This window comes from Macrobrachium rosenbergii, chromosome 18 (genome assembly GCF_040412425.1).
Source record: "Macrobrachium rosenbergii isolate ZJJX-2024 chromosome 18, ASM4041242v1, whole genome shotgun sequence".
Lineage (NCBI taxonomy): Eukaryota > Metazoa > Arthropoda > Malacostraca > Decapoda > Palaemonidae > Macrobrachium > Macrobrachium rosenbergii.
The window spans coordinates 9,713,697-9,741,103 of NC_089758.1; the positions used below are offsets into that span (position 1 = coordinate 9,713,697).

General features: G+C 33.8%; 2 protein-coding genes across 5 annotated transcripts; one reads left to right on the forward strand and one right to left on the reverse strand.

The window, feature by feature from the left end:
* Positions 1 to 16,131: 16,131 nt before the first annotated feature.
* On the reverse strand, positions 16,132 to 21,596 carry LOC136848082 (uncharacterized). 3 transcript variants are annotated; one of them, XM_067120265.1, is made up of 5 exons: positions 21,460 to 21,596; positions 21,045 to 21,204; positions 17,530 to 17,763; positions 16,652 to 16,804; positions 16,132 to 16,373 (listed from the first exon to the last, which is right to left on the reverse strand). In XM_067120265.1, the coding sequence occupies exons 2-5, from the start codon at positions 21,184 to 21,186 to the stop codon at positions 16,330 to 16,332; spliced, it is 573 nt and encodes a 190-aa protein (XP_066976366.1). In that variant the 5' UTR covers positions 21,187 to 21,204; positions 21,460 to 21,596; the 3' UTR covers positions 16,132 to 16,329. The 3 variants fall into 3 exon arrangements, with proteins under 3 accessions (XP_066976366.1, XP_066976365.1, XP_066976367.1); XM_067120264.1 differs by having other exon boundaries at positions 21,393 to 21,541; XM_067120266.1 differs by having other exon boundaries at positions 21,371 to 21,488.
* Positions 21,597 to 22,630: 1,034 nt separating this feature from the next.
* On the forward strand, positions 22,631 to 25,539 carry LOC136848084 (golgin subfamily A member 6-like protein 22). 2 transcript variants are annotated; one of them, XM_067120270.1, is made up of 5 exons: positions 22,631 to 22,853; positions 23,004 to 23,159; positions 23,506 to 23,742; positions 24,240 to 24,989; positions 25,369 to 25,539. In XM_067120270.1, exons 1-5 carry the CDS (start codon positions 22,835 to 22,837, stop codon positions 25,422 to 25,424), a joined length of 1,218 nt encoding a protein of 405 aa, XP_066976371.1. In that variant the 5' UTR covers positions 22,631 to 22,834; the 3' UTR covers positions 25,425 to 25,539. The 2 variants fall into 2 exon arrangements, with proteins under 2 accessions (XP_066976371.1, XP_066976370.1); XM_067120269.1 differs by having other exon boundaries at positions 22,700 to 22,853; positions 22,998 to 23,159.
* The last annotated feature ends 1,868 nt before the right edge of the window (positions 25,540 to 27,407 follow it).

Sequence of the window (27,407 nt, forward strand, 5' to 3'; positions counted from 1 at the left end):
TATATATATATATATATATATATATATATTGCGTGTTTGTCTTCTATGACTCCAGTAAATGCTCTAAGTTACTGAATTTTTTTCATGTTTTCTGAATGAGATACTCAAATTCTTGTTGGCCATAAACACCAATGAAAATACCTTTCACACTGGTGGTCAGTTGAAGGTTCACCATGCCTGAAGATTTCAATGATATAATGTATATTGAAACTGCTGTTTTCCGTATTTTTTGGAATGGAATGGGGTATAGAGTTTTAGCCAAAGGCCAAACGATGGGACCTATGAGGCCATTCAGCGCTGAAAAGGAAATTGAGAGTAGGTAGGTCTGAAAGGTGTAACAGGAGGTAAATCTCACAGTTGACCTGTGAAATAATTGTTAGGAGAAGGTGGACAGCAAGATGGAAGAAAGATAATATGAAAGGGGGTACTTTAAAAGGAACGGAAGAGGTTGCAGCTAGGGACCGAAGGGACGCTGCAAAGACCCTTCAGTAATGCCTACAGTGTACCTCGTGAGGTGCATTGACGGCACTACCCCGCTACGGGGTGCGTATATTTTGCCACCGATATTATGACGCATGCAGCCGAGATATTTAGTACCTGTTAATTATGAATTCGACATCATTATCTCGACTCATATTTTCTCATCTTTATATGTGTTTTATTAACTCGGATTCCTAAATTGTTAGTGAAAATTTTTAACACCAAACTTTGTGATAATGTAAATAGAAACGTTATAAAGAAATCTTTTGGGTATTTATTTTTTAATTGCTCTTCTCATCAGTAACTGCGCATATGTTAATCCATGTCTTGCCATTTTATTTTTTAATTGCTCTTCCCATCAGTAACTCACTCTAAGTAGCTTTTTTTGACGCTGTTTCTCTTTTTCACGTATGGGTACTCCATTTTATGGAAAATTACATAATGAACTAATATTATCTTTTTTTGGTTTATTCCACATAATTGTAGAATAATAATAATAATAATAATAATAATAATAATAATAATAATAAGAAGAAGAAGAAGAAGAAGAAGAAGAAGAAGAAGAAGAAGAAGAAGAAGAAGAAGAAGAATGCACCTTGAAACTCCACATTAATCACTGGTGTTCGAATCTGTTTACCTAAGGCATTTGAACGCATGCCATACATTGCATCCGGTGTTCGAATAATTACTCCTGAAAATGAGTACTTTCGAAAAACATAAGATTAAATCGCTTGTAAACATGACATTCTTCTATTTTCTCCTGCTGAAGACCTTGATTGTTCTATTGTTTTTCAGTTACCTTTTTTTTTTTTGTGAAATATTCCATCTATTCATTGTTGCAGGAACCGGAACAAGACTCTTTCCTCCCATAGTGTTAAAAGAAGAAGAGGAGTGGTACTCGATCCCCTGTAAACAATAGATCCTGAAGATTACCGAGCGTATGGCATTCGATTCCCTTAGGAAATTGAAAGGAGGATTGAAATGAAAGTCTAGTGTTTGTAATCCTTATTATTTTCTTAGATTACATTGGCTTTCCGCCATATCTTCTAGTATACTAGGCCATAAACACAGTAAATACCCCCAAGAAACAGTTAATAACATTTCTAGATTCGCCGCTGCTATTTACGGTAAACGTCATATCTAAGAACGTAGCCTATACCGCTGGCAATTTTTCTGACAGGCCGTATGGGAGGAATCTAATGAACGGCGATATTATTTAAATTATGACTGTTTTCGTAATAGTTTTTATTATTATTATTATTATTATTATTATTATTATTATTATTATTATTATTATTATTATTATTATTATTGGCTATAACCAAATCTATCTCTACCATTATTTTTCAGCTATCACTGTACAGAACATTATTATTATTATTATTATTATTATTATTATTATTATTATTATTATTATTATTATTATTAATTGGCTATAACCAACTCTTTTTTACCATTGTTTTTTCACTACCATTTTACAGAAATCTAATTATTTTATTATTATTATTATTATTATTATTATTATTATTATTATTATTATTATTATTATTATTATTATTATTGTTATTATTATTATTATTATTATTTATAGGCTATAACCAACTCTTTTTTACCATTATTTTTTCACTACCATTTTACAGAAATCTAATTATTATTATTATTATTATTATTATTATTATTATTATTATTATTATTATTATTATTATTATTATTCAATGGCTATAGCCAACTATTTTTACCAATATTTTTTACACTACCATTTTACAGACATCTAATAATAATAATAATAATAATAATAATAATAATAATAATAATAATGATAATAATAATAATATTAATAATAATAATAATAATAATAATAATAATAATAATAATAATAATAATAATAATAATAATAATAATAATAATAATAATAATATTAATATTATTATTATTATTATTATTATTATTATTATTATTATTATTATTATTATTATTATTATTATTATTCACTGGTTATAAACAGATTCATCTCTACCACTATTTTGTTCCTAACATTTTTAGTATTATTCATGCTAGTAATGCATCAACCACAGTATTATGTGACAAAGGACACAACTATACATTTTCGTGAATTACGCCATTACTGGGATCATTTATACTGACAACACGAGTATACAATTTCCGCACATCGGAAAACTGTGCAACCTTTTTCCGCACCTCCCATATTGATGTTGTATCTCCTGCCGCAGCTGTCAGTATAAATAATCCCATTAATGGCATAATTCATGAGACTATAGTTATGTACTTCGTCACGTAATACTATGGTTAGAGCATTACTAGTATGAATAATACTAAAAATACTAGTAGGCAACAATGGTAGATCTGGATTTGGTTATAGCCAGGGAATAATAATAATAATAATAATAATAATAATAATAATAATAATAATAATAATAATAATAATAATAATAATAATTAGATATCTGTAAAATAGTCGTGGAAAAATAACGATAAAAATTATTTGGAAATATATATATATATATATATATATATATATATATATATATATATATATATATATATATATATATATTTATATATATATACATATATATATATATATTTATATATATATATATATTATAATATATATATATATTTATGTATATGTATATATACTGTATATATGTGTGTGTGTATATGTATGTATATTCAAGGATTCAAGGAGGTTGGGCAATGAGAAGAAAGATGTTTGGATGTGATCCTTTAAGAGTAAGGTATTTAATTCTCATCTTTTGTTTAACGATTTAGTAATAAAAAAGAATTAGATTGATGGCGTTTGCAAGACTTAATTTTTTCTTTCGGTAATTGGTATTCTGGTAATACTGTGAGGATGTTATTTCCAAAGGTAATTTCAACTACGACGGCAGTGCTGAGGTAAGGGTTCTGCACATATACATATATATATAAATTATATATATATATGTATGTATGTATATATATGTGTGTATATATACACACATATATATATATATATGTATGTATGTATGTATGTATGTATGTATGTATGTATGTATGTATGTATGTATGTATGTATGTATGTATATATATGTATGTATATATATGAAACGGATAAATATGCCATGGATATCCGTGTAAACATACACCAGTCAAGCAATGCATATGCGTAAAATGCATATATCATATACAGAACCCTTAGTTTAGCGTTGCCGTTATAGTTGAAATTACCCGTGGAATTAAAAAGAAAAAATATATATATACACACATACATTTATACATTATATATATATATATATATATATATATATATATATACATACATATATATGGTTATAAGTATATACGCCTAAACATACCTCAGTCAACCAACGCATATACTCTAAATATGTAGAGCGCGTACAGAACTCTTATACCTCAGCGCTGCCGTCTCGGTCGAAATAACTTACTGAACGAATATCCTCACAGCATTCCCATCATGCCAATTACAGACTAAGAATGAAGAAAAAACTCAGTCTCGCCAACGACCTCGAGCCAATTCCTTCTTGCTACCAAATCGTTAAATTAAGAGATGAAAACTGGACCTCTCTTTCCTTATATATAAGTTGCATGTGCAAACCTCTTCCTTCCAGGTTTTCCAACCTCCTTGAATATGAGGGTTTGATTAAGAGTTGGTTGATAGCACAAGTGTTTTATTCTCCTCGGGGGGTGATAGCAACTGGGTTGATAGCATCGCCGTAGCCTCGGGAGGCCTGTAAATATCAAAAGACAAGCGGGAGGAGATTAGTCGATGCGTAAGTGGTGCAATTAAGGGTCCTTTATCGCCCCCCACCCCCCCACCCGTAGATGAAAGAATTAACTACCGGTAAATGCCGGATTAAGGAAGCCATATAGCCGGGGTTCATTTTAGAGCGTAATTGAATGTTAGATCCATAAGGTCGTCATAACGGGAAATTATTTATTCTAGAGCTATTTTTTATTTTGTATTTATTTATTTTTGTTTATTATTTTGTGTTCATTTGCTTAGATTCATTTACCTTTTCTGTCATTGAAGTATTTTCATTAAATTGTATTGTCAGTTTTATTTTTCTTTATTTTAACATAGAAAAATCTTAATAATGTTGGCAAATTTAAAGACTTTGATTTTAGCATAAAAAGATGCAATTCTACTTGTTACAATTAGATTCGAAATCATTTCAGTTTCGTTACAGTGATTTACTTATATAGCCTTTCAGCCAATTAGAAATCATGATTTACAATACCTGGCCCGCTTTCTTATCCATGTTATAATTGTTCTTTTTTCAAATACCAATTCGAGAAAATACTAAGCCCTCTAAGAAATAGATTGCAACCAACCATAACATTTCAAGAAAATCATGATAGCTTAGGATACTACAAGATGTGATTGTGGACAGTTTCCCTTTATCTAAGATACATCAGCTGTCGAGAATAATAAAATACCAAGGCAGTTGTAAAATCAGGAAATCCTTCTACGAGTGAAACTAGCAAATTTACTCACAATTTGTATTCATTTGCCTATCACATGTACTTGAAACACAATATTTTTTTATAACAGGCAACAAATGACTGAAATTATAGACGAACTGACAAAACACTCCGCGTGATTTTTGTTTGGCTTATTTCAGATAAGCGGAATTTCTTTTATTTTGTTTTATTTACATACAGAAAGAAAATGTTAACCAATATATCTGTCTGATGGGTTGCTATTCTATCCTCCTGAAGTGCATTTGGAATTCCAGGGGTACAAGAGCCTGGAAGATGCATGGAAGAAAAACGTCGGCAAAAAATGCGGACCCTGGAGGTTGCAACAGCGATCGTCCAGAGTTCGGTGAGAGAGTCTACAGTGCGTCAGGGTTTGAGGAGTTATCGTCTAGTATTCGATAGATTAAAGCACTGACGTCGTTAATGACCGCCTCTATAAACAACCAACAGTTTGATTTACATATTACAAAACTGATGGGAAACATTCAACTTGAGAATCATCTTACTGTAGATAAGATTACACCACTTATCATAACTTATTTCTGATTGGTTAAAAAGGTACTTAGCGAATAGTTGTAGCGATAGGGTACCTTGATGAGTTTGATCTGGCAAATTTAACGTTTCATGGCGTGACGATGGTGCCCGTGGAAATTTAAATACTCACTGAAAAATGTGAACAGGTGAACCTGTTGTCTTAGACACCTGTTCTTCCCACCACAGATTATCTCAATCCTTTTATTTATAACTATACTAAAATAATTATTTTCTTTAAAAAAATAACTATTTCTCTTTCAGTTGTCTGTCAGTTTGCTCAATAATGATGATAATAATATTGTTATTATTACTATTACTGGTATGAGAATGAAATATTTTCAGTATTGCTGGTACTTTTCATGAGACAATCCCTTTAACTTAAATAAAAATCTACGTATGTCCTTTATGATTCCACCATGCATTTCAGATAACCTTCATTTTCAAAAGACTATACTCTCTATGACTGTTAATTTCACAAGCTCACTTAGTCATCTCGATAAAAAAGCTTCCTCGTATGTTCTGTTTTCCTTATTCGTTCCAAAACTCGTATTTTTTAGTCATTTTCTGACGCTCATTTAACCATGTGTATTTATTCATTTATTTGTGGTTGATGTGTGTATTTGTGATCGGAATAAGTCGACTCGAAGTTTAGTTAATAGTTTTTTTTCGTAAACTGCGATTCCCTGTTTTCAGTACCTCATAAAAGGCTTCACGACCTTATTTAAGTCCTTCATGACCTTGTCTGTGTCAGAAGAGCCAGTTTCTGAAATTACAGATTCGTTCAGCTTTACAGATATGACGGCGAGGCGATAGACAGGAGAGAGAGAGAGAGAGAGAGAGAGAGAGAGAGAGAGAGAGACATAAATATGACGACCTATATTTTGGATAGGCTCTCTCTCTCTCTCTCTCTCTCTCTCTCTCTCTCTCTCTCTCTCTCTGTTTCTTAAAAGTACGAAATAGACTTCTAAAATTCACCCCTCGGTCCTGTTGCTTACTTTATTCGACCTTTATTATTGTTATATCAGTTACTGATCTCTCTAAACTGCGTCATTCTTTTAAGCTAGCTTTCGGCATTCTTCGTCATTCGAACGCTTATTTCACCTTCTTGAGAGAGAGAGAGAGAGAGAGAGAGAGAGAGAGAGAGAGAGAGAGAGAGAGAGAGAGCTCAAACGCATCCCTTTCGGCTTGTGGGTTCCTCCGTCTCCCGTGTGGCCTCCCTTCGGGTCGTGATTAAAGACTACAGATCACTAGGATAAAAATTTATAACCATGATTACTGACATTACCCTTCACTCCACCCGCCTCGGCTTTTCAATTTGCTCCTCCGCTTCACACCTTTGGCCGAAGACTTCTTGCAGGGGCTTTAGGGAACTGCCGTCTCAGGCTTCCAGCACGCGATCCTCGGCCAATGAGAACGCGCCGGGACCAAGAACAATCGCTGTGATTGGCCAGCCCGTGCGTCTGGAAGGGAGGAGTTTATGGTTTCCATGCGGCGCTGGAGGGCACGACTCGTCACCTTGTAAAATACCTGGTGTGATGGAGGGCGGGTGTGAGTGGGGTGACGGGGTAATGAGCGATGGAGGCGTGAGGGGTGGGAGGGTGGTGGTGGGTGGAGGAGATGAGATGAGGTTAGGAAAATGATTATCATGGAGAAACAAACGATGGAAATGAAAGAGGGGAAAAAAGTAAAGACGCGGTCGTTGCTGTTCTTTTCCCGAAGAGAATTACACACGATAATGACCTCCGTTCAAATTCAAAATTTTGTTTTCCGGTGAATGTTTTGCCTTATCACCAAACAGCAGATTTGATCAAATACGAGCCGACGCTTGAACACTGAAAACAGACCATTCAAAGGGATTATTTTCTCCAAAATCTTTACACATTTCTCCTTCATTCCTAAATGCTCTGAAATGTAACCACATCTGGTTAGTTGTAGTGGCAATGACAAGTTATAAAGGGCTCAAACAATATGGCTAGTTGACCCAAGCATTACTTGCCCGTTTCACTTTCGAAAGTGAAAACCTGATAGTTCAGTTGTTTAGTATCTTGGAGTAAATTACCTGGATAATTTCACTTTCCCTGTGTATGTTAGTAAATTGATGATTTTCATTTTTTTCTCGCGATATTTCGAACGTGGCATAATCCCATCAGATAAGGAATATTTCATCACAGGTTCATTTCATAACGAATTTTATCATCAGTTGACGACCAATAGAAGGCTTTTAACCTTAATTGTTATTTTTTTCCTTGAACAATAAACATTTTAATTTTAGGCATGGGATTTGCTTAATTCTATGTGCTATGATCACAATATCTATGGTTATCGACGCTATTAAGACAAAGACTATTTTATTTAAAATGGAATTAATAAAATCGAGAGGGAAGTATTGGTATTTTGTGGTTACGGGTTTTCTTCAGTGTGAAACCAGAAAATTCACGAAGAGGCTGAAGACAATTTAAAAAGCAACGAATGCTAGAAAAAATGAGAAAAATAGAAAAATAAAAATATGTATTCATGTATATATGAATATTGTACGTCTATCTGAATGCGTATATTTGTGCAATTTTTTTAAAGTCGGACATTTCGAATTCGTGAGATTAATTTGACTGAGAATTAACAATGAATATGCACATAAGGAAGAACCTAACGTTTGTGACCACTAATAAACAATGATGTAAAAATTGAAAAGGCTTTTCTTAAGCAAAATCTGATTTTTCTTTACGATATGTATCGTAAACCGAAGTCTTTCATTTTCTGTACTAGACTTTTTTTTTTTTTTTTTTTTTTGTTATCCATTCAAGCTGTACGTCATTTGTAGATATGTTTCGTCAGGTGAAAATAATATTTGTCATCATTCCTTCCGGCGCAAGTTCTGAGTACTAGCATCTTCACTAGAAGTCTTGAGGCTAAGAGACTTCTAATGAATCTAGTTTATATATATATATATATATATATATATATATATATATATATATATATATATATATATATATATATATATATATATATATATATATATATATATATATATATATATATATATATATATACTGTATATATGGAAGTTGCATGCCTCTGTGAAATTAAAAGAAACAATTTTACTGTTACTCTTGATAGTCACTATAACGTAAAGGAATATATAGTACCAAAAATAATTTATTACTTATTTTTATTTATAACAAAGGCCTAAAATGATGCCCAAGATAAATTACGTATTGTAATCCGCGCACGGTTATTCGTCACAGTCATTTTCAGTACAGCTGTGACTTCTTTAAGTCCACTGCTTTTCAAATTCTTAAACAAAACATTAAAATTCTTTTAAACAATTGAGTAAGTTGAAGACAATTATTAGACAGAAACACTTGTTATGAAAAAGATGTAAACTAAGTCAGATACAATGCAAAGTACATTTCATCCTAAAAGAAAATAAAATCTGTTCAATAGAAACAGCTTAAGAATGCTTAAACGTCCTTCAGCAATAATAAACATTATTTTCAGTGTGTTATTTGAGACAAAGAATTTAATTCAGAATGTAGCGTAGCTTTATCTTAGCAAAACGTCAAAAATTTATGAAAAAAAAATCTGCTGTGACTGGTTACAGATACGAGAACTAGAAGCGATAAACACGATATAGAAGCGATAAACACGATATAGAAGCGATAAACACGATATAGAAGCGATAAACACGATATAGACTATTATCTTACAATTGACTGATTCAGAAAAAATGTCGAGATCATTCAGTGGTTCAAAAATAAGTTAAAGATAAAAAGCACATTCTCGATAAAAGTTTTATCTCAAAGAAAATATATATATATATATATATATATATATATATATATATATATATATATATATATATATATATATATATATATATATATATATATATGTGTGTGTGTGTGTGTGTATATATACATATATACATATTATATATATATATATATATATATATATATATATATATATATATATATATATATACATTATATATATATATATATATATATATATATATATATATATATATATTGATAACAAATGCATAGCATAAAAAATAGGAAAAGTCTAAGGTATAATAAATGTAAAACACTTCAATAGAGGGTTCGTGAACCTTTTGAAATACATGTAAAACTGTAGGTTTAAAGTTCTGAAAAGCTTTGATGAATAAGAGATATAAAAGTGGCAGGAATTATAAATGATTGGGCCTTGAAACATAGTGTAAAAGCGTGAAAAAAGTCCAAAGCAGGGGAAATAGGTAGACAGACAGAATTAATGTATAACTTGTGAACAAAGCAATATAAATTCGCAACAAACCATTGATTTTTTTTATCTAGTTATTGTAATTCATATTTCTGCTCTTCGCCTCGTACTCGACTTTCGAGTATCAAGGTGCTCCACGGACGAAATCACCAGCCTCCCCGCTATGTAATGATGAGTGAATATATAATGAAACGTAACGCGTTTCATATCATTCTGCCCGACACGAGAACTGGTGTAACCAGTCCTTTCGATGCTTCTTGCCTGCATTTTGCTTGCATATTTCTGTGACATTTCCTTTTCAATCCATCCCCCTTCCCTCAAGCTACTCTCTCGTAATCTCCTTGGTGCGTCCTCATTCTCGCCGTCTCCCTCTAGCGACGGACAGTAGTAATTGAGGAGCGTTCGACGGGCTGATGATGCGAGTGTCCGTCTTCTCAGATTTCCATATCGGGTCTGTTCCACTCTCGGTCCAGCATCCTGGACTCGATGCTCTGCCTCGCTGATGGCATGTTTGCGGACACTTACGGATTCGTTCCGTCTTGCGTAAAGGAGCCTTAGTCTTGCTATTAAAAATATTACTTTTCATTCACTTTCGTTTCTTCGCTCAATTATCATAGTTTGTTTTCATCGTTTGTCAACGTTAGGAAGGCCATGTTTTATATATATATATATATATATATATATATATATATATATATATATATATATATATATATATATATATATATATATATATATATATATATATATATATATATATATATAGATATATCAATGCAGCACGAAGGAACGCGTGCTTAAGAATATTATAAAATCCACGTCAGAAGGTGAGTGAAAACCGGGACTTTTGAGCAAGTACTTTCGTAGTTTATTCTACATTTTCAAGTTCACATTTGAACTTGAAAATGTAGAATAAACTAAAAAGTACTTGTTCAAAGTCCCGGTTTTCACTCACCCTCTGACGTGGATTTTATAATATATATATATATATATATATATATATATATATATATATATATATATATATATATATATATATATATATATATATATATATATATATCCTTTGTCCATAATGAACTTTACATCTTCAACAGGCGGGCGCACCTAAAAACAGTTGCATTCATAGTTTTTTAAATAAAAGTGATTTTGTATTAGTGACTGTCATGGTACTACTTTTACGAGGTACCTCTTTGAGGTCAGCCCTTCTGCCGGGGAAGCCTGTCCCTTCATGTTGCTGAAGTAGTCATTTAAATGGTGGCATAAGGCCAGCTGAATCCAACTGTAACGAAAAATGTATAGCCCAAGTAGCCCCTTTGAATAAGGATGGTGGGGGAAGCACGAAAAATTATTCATATACAACGAGATAGTCTGTCTAAAGGACACTAATTTCACCGCAGCTCCTTTAATGATTGTTGCATTTATAAAAGATAAGTAAAAGTGCAATGCTTTTAATGCTTTGTTAATTTTTTTTTAGAGAAACTAAGAATTTTCGAGCTTTACGGAAAGTATTGCTTTAATCAATTATTCACTTGGCGACGTAAAGGTGAAGTGCTTATCATGACGTCTCTTATACTGGAATGTTAGTTCATTTCTGATTAGCTTTTCAAGGTTCTTCATTGGAAGATACGAGGAATTTTTTCAACTTTTCTGACAACAGTCGAAACAGTGACTATGATAGTAAAGTCAAGAAAATTTAGGCATTACTAATGGTCAATACAAAACTTGAGTAAATATCGATTAGTAGGATTTCTTACAGTGAATCACTGGAGAGAGAGAGAGAGAGAGAGAGAGAGAGAGAGAGAGAGAGAGAGAGAGAGAATGTGCGTTATTTATGAAATAATCTGTGTAACATATAATATACACCAGGTTTTCAAATTAAGATTTAAGTAATTTTTTCATTAAATAAATTCTGATATTTTCAATATTCAGAAAGCTAGATGTAATTAGTGAGTGATCCTTTTCTGAACTGAAAATGAGATAACTTGTTGGATTTTTATGACTCACTCGTAATTTCAATGAAGGTTAGAATTATGAAAAAGAATATATAAATAAAGCATGAATTCATTCTGTCCATTGTGTCTTAAACTACGTGGAGGTTCTGTGGCCTTGCAACTGAAAGACATTTAGCAAAATATATCGCTTTGTTGACAATTTTTTTTTTTACCACTTAAATTATGAGGTCATTTTTAGGTTAAAAGTGGAAAGGGAAGCGCCGATATTAAATTTTCTCACTGATCATGATCGTCAGAAAGATAATCAAATGTAGCTTCTTTAATTTATTTTACGTCACCACTAAAATTGACAAAAAAAGATGTGTCAGTATTTCCAAGTTAACTGAAAACAAATGGAGGGGAAAAACTTAATTTACTTCTTTCTTTGTTATCGTGAACAGAACAATCACCAGAAATTTCTGTACTTTCAGTTACATGGGAAACTTTATTTCGAGTATTTCCTTTTTTCCTGGCGTTTTCCGCTAAGTTTATAATCTTTGTGCAACAAATTATAACCGCTTTAAGTAAAATATATCTCTGATCTTCTTCTCATGAAATCTGCTGTATCTCCGCGTCACGACTTCGAAACAGCATCTCAGTAATTGCATTCTCCCGCAAATGAAGGCATTTCCAACGAGATTATTTGGGTTCGCAGCTCATTCACAGGCAACTGACAAAGTACAGTTCAATCAAAATGAACAAGGCTACGTGATGCGAACCTTCAATGACAGAAACTCGGTCGCCCCGAGCGCCAGCTTTCGTAATAGGATTCTGTTGTCATTTGACTCCGATGACAATGATTTTAGGCACCGCCCCACCCCCCCACCCCACCCTTCGTCATTTGTGTCTCGCAAGCAGGTGATATTTCTAAAGAACTGTGCTTTGTGCTTTTTTTTGTCCCACAAGCGATTTCGATTTCGTTTTGTTATCCTGTTTTGCACCTGATATGTTCTTTATTCGGGACTGTAATTAATTTGACATGGAACTTTTTCAACAATTTTTATCTCCTCAAGTGGATGAAATGGTGAGTTAATATAAGTTACATACATAATTATAGTGAATATATATATATATATATATATATATATATATATATATATATATATACAATATATATATATATATACACAATATATATATACATATATATATATATATATATATATATATATATATATATATATATATATATATATATATATATATATATATATATATATATATATATATATATATATATATATATATGTATATATACACAATATATATATATATATATATATATATATATATATATATATATATATATATATATATATATATATATATATATATATATATATATATATATATATATATATATATATATATGTATATATATATATATATATATATATATATATAAAATATACCCGTGCTCCGTAAATTGCCTTGTTTTGCCAGTTTTCCGCTTTTACTTAAGTATTCTCACGTCATCATCACCCATCATATTATGGTTATTATTATGAAGCTAATACCAAGAAACCCTTTAACTATCGACACTTATATTTGTTTTAAAGACTCAGCATTTTAATAGCCTCTGGCGTGATGTACAAATTTATTTGCCTCATGTGACCTGGGGACATAATTACATACACTGCTAACGTAGGTTCTTGAGGGTAAGTTTAGATTCTCATCGCGGTCTTGAATTGAATTGAATATAGAATTTAGGCCAGAGGCCAAGCACTGGGACCTATGAGGTCATTCAGCGCTGAAACGGAAATTGACACTAAAAGGTCTGAAAGGTGTATGAATCAGTTGTTAGGAGAGGCTGGAAAGTAAGATGGAAGAAAGTGAATATGAAAAGATGAAAAGTAGAGTAAAAGGAACGAAAGGGGTTGTAGCTAGGGGCCGAAGGCACGCCGCAAAGAACCTTAAGTAATGCCTACAGTGCCTCCCATGTGGTGCACTGACGGCACCAACCCCTACGGGGTCATCGCGGTCTTAACTTAAGAATAAAGATGAAACTAATGAACTCCTAATTTTTCTGATATAAGAGAACATTTTAATATATGTAAATATAAAATAGAATAAGGGTTTTGAAACTGTTGGTAGAGCCTTGAACAACTCCTACCAGTCTTCTGACGCACCTCGGTTTCTGCCGTGAGTTAAGCGTGCTTTTCTGTTACTTTTGTTTGTTCTGTGATATTATGTTGTAATTTTATTTTTATCTGAGTCTTGTAATTATTTATATTTTTAGCCCTGCTAGGCGTCATATCAGAAAAAGCAGAGGAAACTAGGTTAGAGAAAAGAGAATAACACGAACATTTTGGAAGAAGGGCGTATATGCTTATAAACTGCTGAATAGATGGATTATAAGTAGTACTGGGAAGGAAAGGCCTAAAAATTCAGGAGGAAAGAGAGAGCAAACAAGCTAAGAATGAGTTGCTCAGTATGTGCAGGGGTTTTCTCAACCGCAATTCATCTCAGAGTCTGGAGCTGAAAAGTTTGAATCTAAAGGGAACCGCCATGTTTTTTAATTCTTGTATTTATCCTGCTATGGAAAACACACACACACACACACATATACATATATATATATATATATATATATATATATATATATATATATATATATATATGTATATATATATATATATATATATATATATATATATATATATATATATATATATATATATATATATATATATAAATATATAATATATATAATATATATATACATAAAATACATAATAGAACAATTATATATTATATATATATATATATATATATATATATATATACATATGTATATACTGTATATATATACTGTATATTATTATAAACCTAGAATTTGAGGAGTTTGGTAAACCCTTAGATATACATAGGTAGTACATTTTCGAATAGAGTTTTATTTTATGGAGCGGAACCAACTCTGTAGATGTTGAAAGAATTCCGACGATATTGCTCATGAAGATTAAATTTCGTCCATTAGGAAAGAGTTGTCAGTCTCAAGAGCGCGCGCAGTGGATAGAGGTAATGCTTTAGTTTATCTTATAATACTTGTTTTCTATAGATATGCTTTCAAATATAGAAAATGGATAGTTTAGTCTCCATTTTCATGGGGAACGAAGATTTATTCCTTGTCGTTCAAGTTGACGTATAAATTACAGGCGTTAGTCTTGCTTACAAAATTAAAATGATAGTTGAATAAATACTGAGGGGGAAGGAAAAGAACTTATTTCTGAACAACAAAGAGGAATGAAAGTATTATTCTGGAAATATCTTAACTAATATTTGGCACTATGCATACAACTGCAACAAATTTTCAGTCGATCCTTTTCCCTTAGTTATTAAAAGAAAAAAAAATTAACTAATATCTTGAGTGTATTGCATTATTTGACTTAATTTTTATTAGTGTGTGTTTTGCATACTTTTTTTTTTTTAGTTTTACAGATTTTTATTAGTTTGTCCAAAAATATACTTAGATTTCTCATGCTCCTGTATATAAGGGATGGACGAAATCTACTCAACACTGCCCGCTTTTTCTAGAGGCAAATATTCCTCTTGTTTCAATACTTGTGATTTATTAGAAAATGTAGTTGCGTTTGCCCAATTACACACGTTCGTGTCGTTCCATGATTGTACTATACTTCCTATACAACGCAGAATTACCACAGTTCTTACACAAATATTGCCTCTTGACTGGAAATAAATTAGCACTGCATAAGATAACTTCTAACGCTGTCCCGCTGATATCTTCCATTTTTAGGCGATATAAAGGTCTAGACACAATTTCACATGAGTAAGTTTAGAAAGCCCTTGACAGTTACACTGTTCAACGCCTACTTCGCCACATATGGCGGGCGTAGAAACATTCAAGATTAAAACACGTCTCAGGACATGATGGCCGAATGTTTTTTCAAGAAAACGTACCACTACACAGCCGGTACTGAGCGATAGACCCCCTGGACTATTGAGTTCAGAGTTTTAATGTATCTTTGGTAGTATTAATTTCCGAAGAATATTTTCATATATTGACGGTAGATCGATTCTTGATAGTGCATTAACGCTGCCATAAAACTGTTGAACTTCAGGTGGATTATATTAAGCCCTTGACCAGCAGTTAATTACATTATTTACTTTTAAGTATCGTTTAGTTATCTTAGAAATTAGTTGAAACAATCGTGTTCACAAAATTAAAGAAAATTCTTGCATAAGATTTGCAAATATCAAATACGTCTAACCATATTAAAGAATGATGGCAAAATTTACATAGGTTTTCATCGATACTTAAACTAATAAATACATCTTCAGGACATCGTGATAAACTTTGAATGCTTTTTTTTTTAAGGAAAGGAATGAACTTCAAACATCTGGTGACTAGTTTACTAGTTTCGTCCTACGCAAGTTAAAAAGCATGATGGATATAAAAAAAATATTAGTTTTCTTCTTTAAAATATTCAGTCTGTTGTCCAGAATGTACGGATAAAAAGCTTCCGATTAATATCGTGGCCCCTTTCCAAGGTCAGCCTCTTGGGTATTTGGGCAGCTTGAAGTGTCTGAGGAATCTTCAGAGCACCTGCTCACTACTCTCCTCTTCACTCGCACACAAATCTGTTGGTTTTAAGGTGGAAAAGTTGGTTTATTACATATATGTTTAGTTTACCACTGGTTTATATTAGCGTTTAGACCAGTTGTGGATCAAAACTCAAAAAAATATGGAAACACGCTGTTCCTTAGAAATTGGAATTCCCTTTATTTCCGAAATGCAAAATTACCACTTGTGCTAACAACCCTTAAGAACATGTAAATATTAAAACTTTCTGCTTTATTTTTTTCACTGTTAATGTCTACAGAAAATATATATAAAAAAAGCATTTCGATATCATCACCTTCATCTGTCGATCCTTTCTCGATCAAGTCGTCAACGGCCTCATCAATCTTTTTCTGGTGATCGAACAACACTTCGTCCAGTTCATGAACTATAATATCACCATCTAGAGTTCTGCTACTTCTTATCAGGACGTTGTTAACCTTGATCAGCCCTGCGACGAAAAGTTAGCGTGGAATACGTTTATTTGTAAAGTAAGGGGTGGTCTGCAAATAATAAAAGTGTAGACTTGAGAATTAAAATGAGGTCGCGAAACTACAGTCCCTGACAACATTGCTGCGCAAAAATATTTGTTTGCTGCATTTATCTATTCTAGCTGGAATGGAAAGGTATATCAAATTTAGTCCAAAGGCCAACCGCTGGGACCTAAGCGGTCATTAAGCGTTGAAAGACAAATGGAGTGTAAAAAGGTTTAAATGTTTAACATGAGGAACACCTCGCGGTTGCACTGCAAAGCAATTGTAAGATGGAAGAAAATGTGAAAGGAAATTCAGTAAAGGGAAAACAAGGGGGTTGCAAGTATGGGCGGGCCGAAAGAACTCTGCCAAGGACCTTAAGTAATGTCTTCATTTCACAGCGTGAGGTGCACTAACCACCCACCCACAAGCTCTATTCGAGTTGTCGTGACAAGGAGTGAATCGGTACCGATGGGATGCGTTGATTATTACTTTCAAAGACTGCAGTAGTCTCATTATTAGGAAAATGCACAATTACAGATTTTACCCTATAAAATTAAATCTCATTACCGGGTAATACTTCATTTTTAATTGTCAAAAGTTTCAGATTAGCTATCACACAAATCTACGAAGTCTGTCACCGATGTTATCAGTCTATACAGTTAATATACAAAACCTTCTTAGAACCCCACACTGAACTTACCATTTTGTAGCTTCTTAAAATTCAGGGACTTCCCATTCAAGTTCTTGACCGTGAGGCCTTCCGGCTCGTCTATTTCCGGGTCATCGCCCTGCACGACGTCGCATGTCAGATAATCAAGGACGAATTCCTTGCGCAATTTCCTATCCGCATCGTCTTCGTAAAAAAGTGGATGAGGTCCGAACATCACCAGGCCATGCATCGCGAATTTGTCCGGAGAGAGTATCGTCTTGACTTCTGAAAAGGTCAAGGCGACGATTTCAGCGACGTTCGAAATTGAGTGATTGTTAAACTAGCTTTGGGACTTTGTTTCATGGTCATCTTAAAATGAGTAAGATTGCAAATTACAAAAATTACTCAATGATATGAGACTTATTACCAGCGTTGTGACGCATTCGCAAGTTGTAGTCAGTCTGTGCTCAGTCTGTGATGTTTTAAGAGTTATTTTTGAAAATATGAACGAGAAAATTACAGAAATATAAACTATAACAGTTATGTAGTTCACTATCTGAATTGCTTGTTTATGATTTAACTGGAATAGCTATGCTCATCATGGAATAGCTATGCTCTTAAGTGATACACGATCGCATAGGATTTAGTTCAAAATTCACGACTGGCAACTTAACAAGATCCATATTAATCTGCTATTTCAATGCGAAAACACCGATTTCATACAATAAGGCCATGATATGCTTCATAAGAGTGAAATCTGTCATATTTCAAAACTCCAAGAAAATATCACGTGTAGCCAAATTTCGGAAAAACAGTAACGAAACATTTTCAAAACTTTCGTTCACTCATCGCAGATGCGTTCGACAAAAAGTCATCATCAAACCTCAGTTCAGATGTTAAATATATATATATATATATATATATATATATATATATATATATATATATATATATATATATATATATATATATATATGTATATGTATATATGTATGTATGTATATATTATATATATATATATATATATATATATATATATATATATATATATATATATATGTATATGTATATGTATATGTATATATATATATATATATATATATATATATATATATATATATATATATATATATTATATTATATATATATATATATATATATATATATATATATATATATATATATATATATATGTGTGTGTGTCATAACATTAATATTGCTTCCAATGCAACCATAAAATTTGAAAAAGCCTTTGACTGTTTTTAGGCCTCAACGCTGAAACAAGGTAAATTAGTAAATACGAAAGCATTACTGTAGCTAGAACGCATCCACCGATATCAACGGTTGAGCGGAGCGTGTGTGAGGCAACCATTTTAGTGTGACAGCATCATGAACCAACTGAACAAGGGTCTACAATGAATAGCATCAAGGAAATTCTCTAGAAAACGTGTATCTTAAATCTGATAGAGGACTATTAAGATTTTCATAAAAACAAAATTATTTAAGTTACACTTCTTAACCACTTAAATAAGTATGGCTTACTAGCAAATATTCGCCTATGCAGTTCTTTTGTTAAAGCCAAGATTTTGTTTCTAGGTCTAGGTGTGTTAGATTTCTTTACTTATTATAAATATATTTCACTTAGCATTCACATCTCTATATTAACAATTTCAGGGCAGAAAGCAAATGAAGTTATCTACACATTCTTGCACTTCAAGCTACCTTATGAGTGAATAAATTACACACCAAAAGCGAGGACGACGACGACTTGTAAGAAAATATATTTTATGCCAGTTATAAAACAAGTGTTCCATAGGCCTTGATAATACTAATAGATATTTCGATTAATACCCATTTTCTCCATATAATTAAAATCGTCTTTTATTCTCAAAGAACAGGTAATCTCTACAAATAAATTCTCATTAACAGATTGCATCTCAGAAGGCTTAGATTATTTTTTTAGACCTATAAATCATTTTGCAACATACAGGCAGCTTGAACACAGCTTAAAACTCAACCATTCAAAGAAAACCTGTAATTTATATTCATATTTTGAAAATGTTATCACTGTTGAGCTTATTGGGTCTTATGTTATAACGCTGCCGAGGTAGTTATGTTGACCAGCCAGAGGAACATGTTATCACACCGTGCTTTGAGCTAAGCAATTAAAAAAAAAGTTCAAATCACACACGTTACGAATTATGCCAATGCATAAAAGGGATCATATTCGTATACCCATAGCGAAAATAGTGTTAGCTGTGAATTTGCAAACTTGTCGACGTGTCTGACATTGGGAATAAGAAAAAAACACTACCTGGCAACGTTACGTTGTCTGAGATTTTGGACGATACAAGAAGAATCATGTCGCCTCAGATTTGAGCATGACTGTACATCTGAGTTGTCTTCAACCAAATTTATTACTATTTTGCAGCAAAGTGTTTTTCAGTTGGGAAAAACCCAGCTACCTAAAACAACTAAAGCTCTTGCAAATATTCAATGTCACTGAAATAATCTAAAACTCTTGAAAACGCAGGAAAGCCATAACTTGACACTGTTGATGCTTAAGGGATTAAAAGTTTTGAAGTCTGAACTGGACACCATAGTCAGCCACAGTAATCACTAGGCAGCAATCCAAACCTAACTTGTCGTAGGGCGGCAGCTCCTACGTGGCCCAGCAATTCATCCTTGGCAAAACGGGACTTACAAAGACTATGACAGTCAGTCTTAAAATTGTTACGATAATAATTACACCAATTAGGGCAAATATGAAAGGAATCAGTATTATTTGAATAAACAAAATGTTTGTCAATGTAAACTTACTTTTCAAAGATACAAGTGGCTGCGCAGACTTAGGTGACAAATACTCCGGGACTGAATATGGCAGTGTATCCACAGGTACAAAACTAATTATAATACCAAGCTTTGTTTCTTCTTGCAAGAAGGGAAAATGAAGAGTTCCCGAGAATAGAAACACTATATTAAATTGTTTGCCGTAGGCTGTGCGGTTGCTCCAGTAATTATTCAAAAAATTAAACTTTAGACTTTATTTTCCTTGGATCTCTGCTTTGGGTCAGAATATTACATTTAAGTGCGTAATCTAGAGCTAAAGTAAAATATATTACTCTGATACTTGCAGGGGAAACAAAATTAGTGAAAGAAATCGAAGCAACGGCCAAAGCAGTTTCATTTACTCGAGTGCATTATTCAAACTAGGAACCAACAATGATTCATGCCCAACTCTGCATATAATCCACGTAATTCTTCGGGTATTTCAAACGTAGGTACCAAAAACAATGGTATTTTTTAAAAGACCCATTCAATCATACGCTAGGCTGAAAAATAGCATGTGAACATCGCTACAGAGTTATTCCTAGATTTAGAAGACGTCAACTCAGCTACCTCACTCAATACACTGTCATGATCGTACTTGGGTGATGGGAAAAACTTCAAGTTCTGGGATATCCCTGAAGTACAACTTTAAAAAGCTAATCGACTGGAGAAGACGAGGGACCCAGAAAAGGAGTGATGACACCACCAATGGTAAAAGACAAAGGTTATTCACTTACTAATCCTATCTCTCCCTATGGACGAATCACTTCTCATGGCCAATTCCCATACTGGCGTGAGCGGAACTTCATCATCATATACGGAACCAGGAATAGCTGGGACGACAACGGGCGAGGGTTGGTTTGTATCAGCGGACGCCATCAGTAATCACGATTAAACCTGGAGACAAAATTAGCTGGTTTTAGCGCTCGTCAGATAACTGAGAACATTCGTAGCGATCTTATGCCAACCACCAAAGCTTATCCATAGCGGTATTGTCAAAATGTCATTCACTATATTTAACTTCATATTTTATGTTTAAGTCACTAGTTAGTACAAAAATTACAGAATTTAACAAGAATCTTTACTAAAGTATCTTGAACTGTGTCAGAAAACTTGCAACTCTTAATAAGAATATTTAAAAATAACTTTTACTGTTAAAATGGAAAATAAATAGGCTTAAAAAATCTTGTCAATTTGGGCCACGTCCTCCATTGAATAGACCGATTTGTCACACAAAACAAGCACCTCCGGTTTCCAGGAGGGAAAGCGCCGGGAGTTCATGTACTTTTTTTTTCGCGTAGAGATGGCGCTGCTCACTCTCGTGTAATGTTATTGACCGTGATCTTCCACTTTACAGGACGTCTAACTTTTACGTGTTATTTATATGTTTATTTTCCTGCTTGTGTGCATTCCATTTTATTGGTAATTTTATCCGTAATGTGTCATAACTGCTTTCTTTCTTCACGTGCGTGGTTTTTCTTCACGTGCGTGGTTTAACAGACACGGTAAAACTTGGTATTTACTTTTCATTATCTTTTCGTTGCATCTTCCGCTGGGAGCCGAACACCACTGTAAATCAGGCGATCAACTTTCAAAAAAAACACCATCTAAATCTTCAGTCGACGTTTCCGCCTAACGTGAAAATGGGTAGGTCAAAATGAGACCCCAAAAATCCATTAGTTCATGTCATCAGCTCATGACATGACACGGGTTCATGATTGAGCTCAGTTTCAGCATGGGAAGCTCGGAACTAATCCACCGACTGTGAACAATTTTCGACAGTTTCTGTAAATTCTGTCATCTCTCTTATCATCCCAGTATTCTCCCTCTTTAAATAAAAAAAAAGTTGAAATCGTATGCGAACATTTTCTCCTTCCTCCATCAAAAAGTTTGACAGAGGCGCGTTCCAGTGGTAAACTGATTGAAATTCGCCTTGTTGGTATTATTTAGTAACGGTATCGGTCTCCGAAATACAATCAAAATTGGTGAAAGTGAATACTAGTCTATTAAGTAGGTGTCACACGAACAGGTTCTCTGGATTCTTTAAGCAGCCCGCCACCAACTTCACATCTGGTAGTTAAAGTTTTGTGCAGAATCGATTTTCAGAAATACGAAGCCTGAAAACATTACTTTATTATAAAAAAATATGATGTGGTTTTTCAAAGATGGAATAATCACTACTAACAGAACTATGAACTTACAAAAGGTAGAGGTTAGTTCTCCATTAACTGTTGTAGTCATAATAATGGAAACTTTTGGAAACCGTAAAAAAAAGCATAGAAGCCTCACGGTTATATACTTTTGCTCTTGTGCAGTTTTACTTAGTTCTTTTAAGAACGCAACCATAGCCAGCGCCCTCTAAGCTCCACACTGTCTATTCCTTCCCTTGAGCTTCCTTGCATTAAAGAAGGCCATCTCCTTTTAACATAACAGTCGTCCGTTAGTAGAAGGAAGAAACAGAGGTCGTCGAGGGTTTTAGCGCCTTTTCTCTTGTGTTTTACTGTGTTTGGAACGAAGTATTGCGATCATGGAGAATAAGTATATGGGTGAGTGAGTGGGGAAGCCCGTAGATCAAGAAGTGATTATCGTTTTTGTTTAAGTATAAACTTTGAAAGCTTTCTTGAAGTCTTGGTAGTTCTTAATAAATCAGTGCTTACTTTCTTGCTTACCTAATATACTTTTGTCCTAAGGAACAGCAGGATGGCTGTGGATTATGCAGATCGTCGGGTTAACGAAAGGATATTTCGAAGTCCCACTTATTCCTGGTTCCGTATCGGAGGGCGATGTCACGTTCTTGGATATATGGAACATGGAACTCAACCACGATATTTCCCTCGAAAGGAGCGTTATGAGTAAGTTCGACACGCCTCTTTATTTTTCATTTTTTTATTTTTTATTTTTTTGCGTTTAGTAGTGTTAATCTGTTACTGATTTGTGGTAAGAAAGTTTCCGTCAACTTTAGAGTGAAAAGAGGACAATGAGAAGTTTAAGTTAGAATTAAGCATTATTCCCTCGAGAGAGAGCAATTTTATTTACGTCTTAGTTTTGACGAGACAGCTAAAATGCTCATTGCTCTGTTAAACTTAACGCGAAATATAAAACTCGAGGGTGAGCATTCTATTTTCTTAACTAATAATTTTTCAAATGTAAGTTTTGAGCTATGACTCTGTGATAAGGTCTGACTTTATTCAATTCCAGAACCCGGGACAATCCTCACTCCGAACGATGTGGCCATGATTGGATTGGTGCCCATGGACGGACCTCACCCTCTATATGACGACGACGAGGAGAGTACCCAATTGCGCAAGGAGTTCCTCCTCGACCATATGGCTCTTGAAGTAGTGAATGAGGATGACCCGAGGATGGAGGATCCAGAGGGTCTAACAGTGATGAACATGAACGGGAAATCACTGAACTTTCATAAAACACATGATGGTAAGATAAGCTTCAGTTCATAGAAGCCTTTTTACTTATGGCAAGAGGCCTCTGTTTTGGAGATTTTTTTTTGTGGTGTTTTACTTGAAACCGTCATTGCATTTTGGACTCTGTTGAACACATCCTTTTCTGTTTTAATGTGTGCTTAAAACGTTTCTGACATAGCTGTTAGCAAACGAGTATTTTTAGAGATAATGGAGATCACCTTTGTCCTATAAATTGGGGGATACCAGTGGGAAAGTGTGGTTTTGGGTGGGGAGAAAGTTAAATAAGTAGATTCGTTCAATTGATTCTTATTCTGATTAAGTTCAAATGTTATGCAGTAAGGTAAGGATCTGGTCACCCTGGGTTGGGTCATTGCTAACGAAAAGGACGTCAGAGTTCAAAGCTGAAACTTGGGAAAGGTATTTTCAAGTCCATAATGTGTTAATGGTTTAATGTAAGACTATATTTTCTATTTCTTCAAATTATAATCATGGTATCTGTCCCGCCCATAGGATCAGTTACGGTGAATGGCTTGTTAGTGCAGAAGATAAAAACGCTGGCGGATGACACTGTCATTTACGAAGTGGACGACTTGCTGTTCAACCACCAGGATCAGGTGGCGGAAGCGTTTGAAGCGAAGACTTTGAGCGATTCAGTTGCAGGGCGCAGTGAGAAATTAACTGCAAGTCGTCATAGAGATGAATTAAATGAAAGCGGTCATCATGATGAAGTAACTGAAAGTCGGCATAATGAAAGTGAAAGTCTGCATGATGAAGTGACAAAAAGCCGGCGTAATGACAGTGAAAGTCTGCACGATGAAGTGACGAAAAGTCGGCATAATGACAAAGTAACGGAAAGTCTCCGTAATGTTAAAGTAACTGAAGGTCGGCATGGTGTAACTGAGACACAGGATGATAAAGCAACTAAAAGTCGGCACAATGAAGATAAAAGTAAAAGTCTGCATGATGGTGATGTAAAAACTCTGCATAATGAAAAAGTAACTGAAAGTCGCCGTAATGTTAAAGTAACTGAAGGTCCGCATGATCCTGACAGACAGGATGATAAACTAACTGGAAGTCGACATAATGAAGAAAGTGAAAGCCTGCATGATGACGAAGCAACAAAAAGTCGGCATAATGACAAAGTAACTGAAAGTCGCCGTAATGTTAAAGTAACTGAAGGTCGGCACAATGATGAAGAAACTGAAAGTCTGCATAATGAAGTAATTGAAAGTCAGCGTAATGAGGAAGCAATTGGTAGACGTAAGTATAGTATAAATAACCTTGACACCTGTCAAAGTTTAAATGTGCCGCTTATGTTATTTAAGTACAGTATATGCAAGGCAGACTAGATTCATTGTGTAGTTTATCGTTAAAAACTTGCAGTAGGAAGGGTTGGGGTAAGAAGAGATTGCGCACATGCTAGGCCAGTTTTCCTTTACTCCTTATGGTCGTGGTTTGCTTATGTGTCAGTATAATTTTTTGTAAGAAATTAGATAAGTAGGTTTCAAAAGATTCAAGGACAAATATGCTTTGGAAGTCAGTTGCTGCATGTATGGTTAAGGGGTTAACATGTAAGGGATATTGTAAAATACTGATTTTAATACCTTTTGTAACTTTAATTTTTTTTTTTTTTCGACAGAAGAGGATGCGATGAAGGAGGATCACAAGCATTCACAGTGTTTTGCAGGCAAATGATGCATCAGATGGATTTTTTAAAGTTTTAAAATTAGCCGAAAAATGCAGTCATAATGTTTGTAAGACACGTTAATGTTTTTAAGATTATTTATTAAATAAAGCTTTATGTATTAAAGTTGTAGCTTTTCATTCCCGATACACCAGTTTTTCTATAGCAACAAGCCACAGATTGATTTCTACCCTTGGAACGGCGTCACAACTATCATGGTTACTTGCTTTGACACTGTAATGGTAGTATGAATTTTCTCTTTTTGAAGAATTACTCGTAATGGATAAGAGTATTTAAAATTTCGTAAAATGTAGTCTTGATACTGGAATCGGTGAGATCGTTGTGCTATGGAGAACATTTATGAATATAAAGTACTTGATTAGAAATTTAATTTTTTTCGTAGGTTCAAATATGAAACATTAACATCTAAGTTTTTGTTTAATGATGGATTCCAACAATGGTGACAGATATGCTTAAATTTTCATAAAAATGACAAATGCACGGCCATCGTGTACATTTTATAAGTTGGCAATGAACAGTTGTCCATCCATATGGTTTTTTTCAGACGTCTGTTTAAAATATATATCGTGCGTTAGCAGCCATTCGTAATGTACAGTATAGTCAAACTGACAGCGATCGAAAAACAAAAGAGAAGACCTGGTACACTGGTAGGAACAATAGTTAAAAGCCAGTTGTTTTGTGGGCCTGTGATGAACACTGAATACCCGACAACTAACCGGTTCACGAGTTTAGATGAAATAAAAGATTTGCTATTATCGATTCATTACCCTAGGTTATTTCGGCAGGGTATCGCCCTTGTCCACTCTCTGGAAAATCAGCTGGTTTTAAGGGCCCTGCCGTTCGGAGATTTAAACAGTCTTCATTTGTCCGGTCTGAGAGGCACAGATTAGAGAAGCCATCTGTGCGAGCGAGTAAGTATGCTGAAAATTCTTAAAAGATTTATAATTCTTTAACAACCATGTTTGCAGCGCCTCTTCTGATGGATCGAAATCCTCCTGTAAAGTCAGTTTATTACAGTATTCCCTTGATACCTAGCGAATTAAGTGTTAACTGGAATGCATATCGTTGTAGTAGGATTCTTTGGTATAAACATTCGTAAATTGAAATCAAACATTGTATTGTTCGATCTTGATACATCTGATTCTAAACGAGCCATCAACTCCTAACACCCAACCCCATCTTTTATATGTTGACGACGATGCCCTTTCCCATTCACCACCCTGAACTTTTAAACGTTAAGTTGAATTGAATTTTACGTCAAAGACGAAATAGGTGTTGATTTAATAGGCACTGATTTAATTACGTGCGATTTTTAGACCAAATAATTGGTAAAAATATATCAATGTGAGTGAGAGAAAAGTTAACGAATGATGGTAGAGAGATTTTTTTTATTTTTGGGAAAATAATGGTTTCCTTGAGAGAAGGTTAGGACATTCGTTCTAACGGCATATAGTGTTATCTCTCGAAAACTGCGTATTAAGGTAAAACGGTATTATCTGTATGTGTTGAGGAACTAAAACAGCTTCTTGATTTGTCCGTGGTGGGAATTGTTTTTTTTTTTTTTTTTTAACCTAATGACTTTTTCTCCCAAAGTGCAACAAACCGATTGCGAATTGATTTATTGTCAGTCGTTCAGTGGGGCAAAGGAGGAAAAGCTATATTTTCAGTGTATCTGGCTTTTTTCAAAAAATCTACTCTTACGTTTCCTTACCCGGTCCCGCTACTTTTTAACTTCGCTAGAATTAGCAGTTGACGCATCCAGAGAGTTACTCACCCAACCGGTGACTTGAAGACAACGTTTTAGACTTTGTTCAAATTACTGTGCTGTTCCTTTGTTAAATCCTGAGTACCCAACTTTTGGAAGAGTCACTGTTTCTTCTGGTTCTTACCAAAAGGTGAGGTCAATGTTCGTGATAATCAATTCCCGTTTTCGGCGCAAAGGCTATGTTGCGGAAATACTTGTTTTTTATCCG

Bases quoted from the DNA above. Each gene is read 5' to 3' on its own strand.
- LOC136848082 (XM_067120265.1), bottom strand. From the start codon at position 21,186: ATGGCGTCCGCTGATACAAACCAACCCTCGCCCGTTGTCGTCCCAGCT. The intron at 17,764-21,044 runs GTAAGTGAATAA...TGACCTTTTCAG, and splicing joins CATAGGGAGAGATAGGATTA to AAGTCAAGACGATACTCTCT. The intron at 16,374-16,651 runs GTGATGATATCG...TAAAACCAACAG, and splicing joins GAAAGGATCGACAGATGAAG to ATTTGTGTGCGAGTGAAGAG.
- LOC136848084 (XM_067120269.1), top strand. The intron at 23,160-23,505 runs GTAAGTTCGACA...ATTCAATTCCAG, and splicing joins CCTCGAAAGGAGCGTTATGA to AACCCGGGACAATCCTCACT. The intron at 23,743-24,239 runs GTAAGATAAGCT...TCCCGCCCATAG, and splicing joins CTTTCATAAAACACATGATG to GATCAGTTACGGTGAATGGC.